The 3,415-nt window shown below is 41.5% G+C and overlaps 1 protein-coding gene across 1 annotated transcript; it reads left to right on the forward strand.

Annotated features, from left to right (window-relative positions):
- Nucleotides 1-814: 814 nt before the first annotated feature.
- Nucleotides 815-2,914, forward strand: S100A3 (S100 calcium binding protein A3). The gene is made up of 2 exons (XM_036753794.1): nt 815-955; nt 2,753-2,914. The coding sequence occupies exons 1-2, from the start codon at nt 815-817 to the stop codon at nt 2,912-2,914; spliced, it is 303 nt and encodes a 100-aa protein (XP_036609689.1).
- Nucleotides 2,915-3,415: the final 501 nt, after the last annotated feature.

Raw genomic sequence — 3,415 nt, forward strand, 5'->3', positions numbered from 1 at the left:
CACATATTAATGGTTATCTCCCAACTTAGTGCGATTTGCAAAGCTGATAAGCTTGCCATCTATACTTTTGTCCAAGTTATTATAAAACATATGAGGGAAAATAAGTCTAATATACTTCCTATCTCTGCCTGCTACTTGCCAGCTGATGAATTTATTTAACTACATAGGTTCATAGGCTTAGAGATTTAGAGTTGGATTTTTAGAAACCATCTAATCCAAAATCCTCATTTTAAAAATGTGGAAACAGACTCACCATGGTTAGAAGGTTAAGGACTTGCCCAAGGTTACATAGGGAAGATTTAAAGAGACAGAGACAAGATTTAAAGCCAGGTTATGGCTCTGAAGTCGGTGTTCTTCTCCATTTTGCCATGCTAAGGAAGATTTCGTGGAAGTATTTGAGCTTGGTTTTGAAGGAATTTGGATGGGAAGGGAAAGCCACGTGAATAGAACTTCGAACCAAAGTGAAAGCAGATGTTAGGGAGTCATTGGGAGGAGGAGAGACCCTACAGGGAAAGGTAGAGGCTGAGGGGGTATGTGCAAAGGAGAAACTCAAGGGGACTCCCCTTGACCTTGATTCTATCATAGCCATCTGGGGGAGATGGAGAGATGATTAAGATACTATTTCTTCCCTTTTAGAGCTTATAGCATTGTAGGGGGAAATGATGATTTCTGACTTTCATATCTACACTGTGAACCTACTTTAATGCCTTAGCATACAGTTTGTGCTTAATGAATGTTTGCCGTATTCCATGACACCATATGCATTCACATGCCCTAGCCGTAGAATAATTGTGTCCTCCTTCCCCAAGTGAACATGCCGACGTCCTTGGAGCAAGCAGTGGCTGCCATCGTATGTACCTTCCAGGAGTATGCAGGGCGTGAAGGGGACAAGTTCAAACTCTCCCAATGTGAGCTGAAAGAGTTGCTGCTGAAGGAGCTGCCGACCTTAGCCCCGGTAAAAGGCAATTAGGGGTCACAGTGGAGGTGGGGGTAGGGTGAGCTTTTACATCTCATGACTTATTGGTGGGATGGGATGGGAGTGGGGGGTAGGAGGCAGGATCCATGTCTTACAGATCCTTGGATTGGGAGTCAGGAGAGGCGCTGACCTTAACTGCATGACCTTGGGCAAATCCCTTAACTTTTTTCTAAGAGGAGAGGTTACTGAAGCCTAGGGACTCATATGTTTATTCTAAAGAAAGGCTGGAAAAAATTCATTATGCTTGAGTTGAAACTCCCCCAAAGTAGGAGCTGCCATTGTGATTTAGCGAAAGGCAAAAACACAACATAGGAAACATCATTACCAGAGCAAGCACATTATGATGAAATGCCCTTTGGAAGCAAGCATGTTACCTACTTGGAAGAGTGTTTTAAGGCAGAGGGGTTGAACTTGTAGCCAAGGTTGCAAGCATCTCAGAAAACCAGCAAGTGGAGCACGAACCAGATTGAAATGTAATTGGGGAATGATTAACAAAATAAATAAAAATATAATACAATATGTAAAATGTTAATTTGTGGTTTTCTAAGTCAATCTGTGGCCCTCCGGGATTCATTTCTATTTGAATTTGCCACCACTGTTGTAAGGAAAGAACTTTAAACCTTTTAAGTGCTATATACATGTGAGGTTATTATTAATTAATGATAATAAATGAGAACAGAATAAGGGATATTTTAAAAAATAAAATTTTAGCATAGTACATTTTTTAATGTCAGAAAATACAGTTTTTTTGTGATGGTATGGGGGAATTTAGAGTGTAATCCTTAAAGCCTCCAATGGTTAGCCATACTTCTGGGGCCATTTTCAAAGATGAAGGACATCCTGCTTAGTATATACAAATGCCTTCTTCGAGCACTACACTAGAGCACAGAAAGGACTTCCTGACAATGAGCTGTAGTCTTTCTGTACAATGTAGATTAAACAGACTATGGATCTGTTTGAGAGACACTGATGAAAATGATTTGCCTAAGGTCACACAGGGGCTCAGAGAAAAAGCTGAGGATCCCAGTTCTCTTGACATCTGTCAACCTGAAAGTTTGGTTAAAGGAGGCAAACAAGCTAGGTAATATGTAAATCCATATTATTTATTTCCTTAAAGCCAGTGGATACATACATGTACGGAGCCAGACAAAATCTGACTGCCTGAACAGAAGTATGAGAAGGTTTAAATACATTTTTAGAACAGTTGCAACTCAGCATGTCTGTGTTACTCAATTTTATGATCTCCATGTATGTTTAACCATGACACAAGAAAAGGACTTTTCTAAATCGAATAGGTTGTAAATACAATAAGATAAGAGAGTTGACAAGGGTCATTTGAAACCACAACCCAGCGTTTCTGTGTTTAATTTACCATTAACGTTGCCATAACATAATATATACCCATAAAAGAAGTCATATTATTAAAGATAGTGTCTCGGGTTAAGGGTCTCATCCTTAATGGTCATAGACAGAGGACAGAATGTTCTGAAGTCAGCCTGATCCGGCCTTGTTCACATAGGAAGAGGTACTCTCTGAGTTTACTCGGAGAACAAAGAGGTTGTTAGACTCAGACTCTTCTTCTGGTTGATCAGTTCAGTCTCTTCCTCTGGTTAGTCAGTTCAGGCTCTGGCCCTTCTTGAAGTTACTAAATTGATATTAAATGATTGCCACATCTAATCCAGTGCTTCTTCTGTGATGTCCTGTTGCTGATTCGAGAAAGCCAGGGGGTTCTTCTGGTCTCAATCTTTCTTCTTACCCTCTTCCGCATTTCCTCAGACGCGGCTCCGGGAGTGTGACTACAATACTTTCTTGAGTGCGTTGGATACAAACAAGGACTGTGAAGTGGATTTCACCGAGTACGTCCGAGCCCTGGCCTGTCTCTGTCTCTACTGCCATGAGTACTTCCGGGATTGTCCCCCTAAACCTCCTTGTCCTTAGTAACCTGATAAGAGGGATGGGTCAGGCATGGGGAATGATGAAGTGAATTGACGCATGGGAAAGAGCTGTAACCTGGGTGCTATATCTCTTCTACCTGGAAGCTGTCTTGTAGAGACTGCATGGTCACTTGTCAGCTCTGTGGGAGGCATCCTTTCCTTTGAGGATGGGTTGGACTACATAGCCGTCAAGGTCTTCTAATCTAGACATTCCTTGATCTGTCTCAGCTTTCAGTTTGATTTATGACCCACAGGAAATTTCCCTTCTCATCTTCCATCTCTTTTGCTTCCCCTTGGCCTTCTCCTTGGGCCTGTGGTATTTTATTATAATTCGAGAATATACTATGAGAGTACTCTGAGGAGGTAAAGAGAAGACATAGATGGTGGGGTTAGTAGGAACGAGGTACTAGGGATGAATTTCCTTTCATTGTTAATGTGCTCCCCATTGTGAATGATCTCTCAATAAAAATGGCTGTCGTTCCAGCTCCCTTTGGGGTGGTTTGGT

This window comes from Trichosurus vulpecula, chromosome 4 (assembly GCF_011100635.1).
Source record: "Trichosurus vulpecula isolate mTriVul1 chromosome 4, mTriVul1.pri, whole genome shotgun sequence".
NCBI classification, from domain to species: Eukaryota; Metazoa; Chordata; class Mammalia; order Diprotodontia; family Phalangeridae; genus Trichosurus; species Trichosurus vulpecula.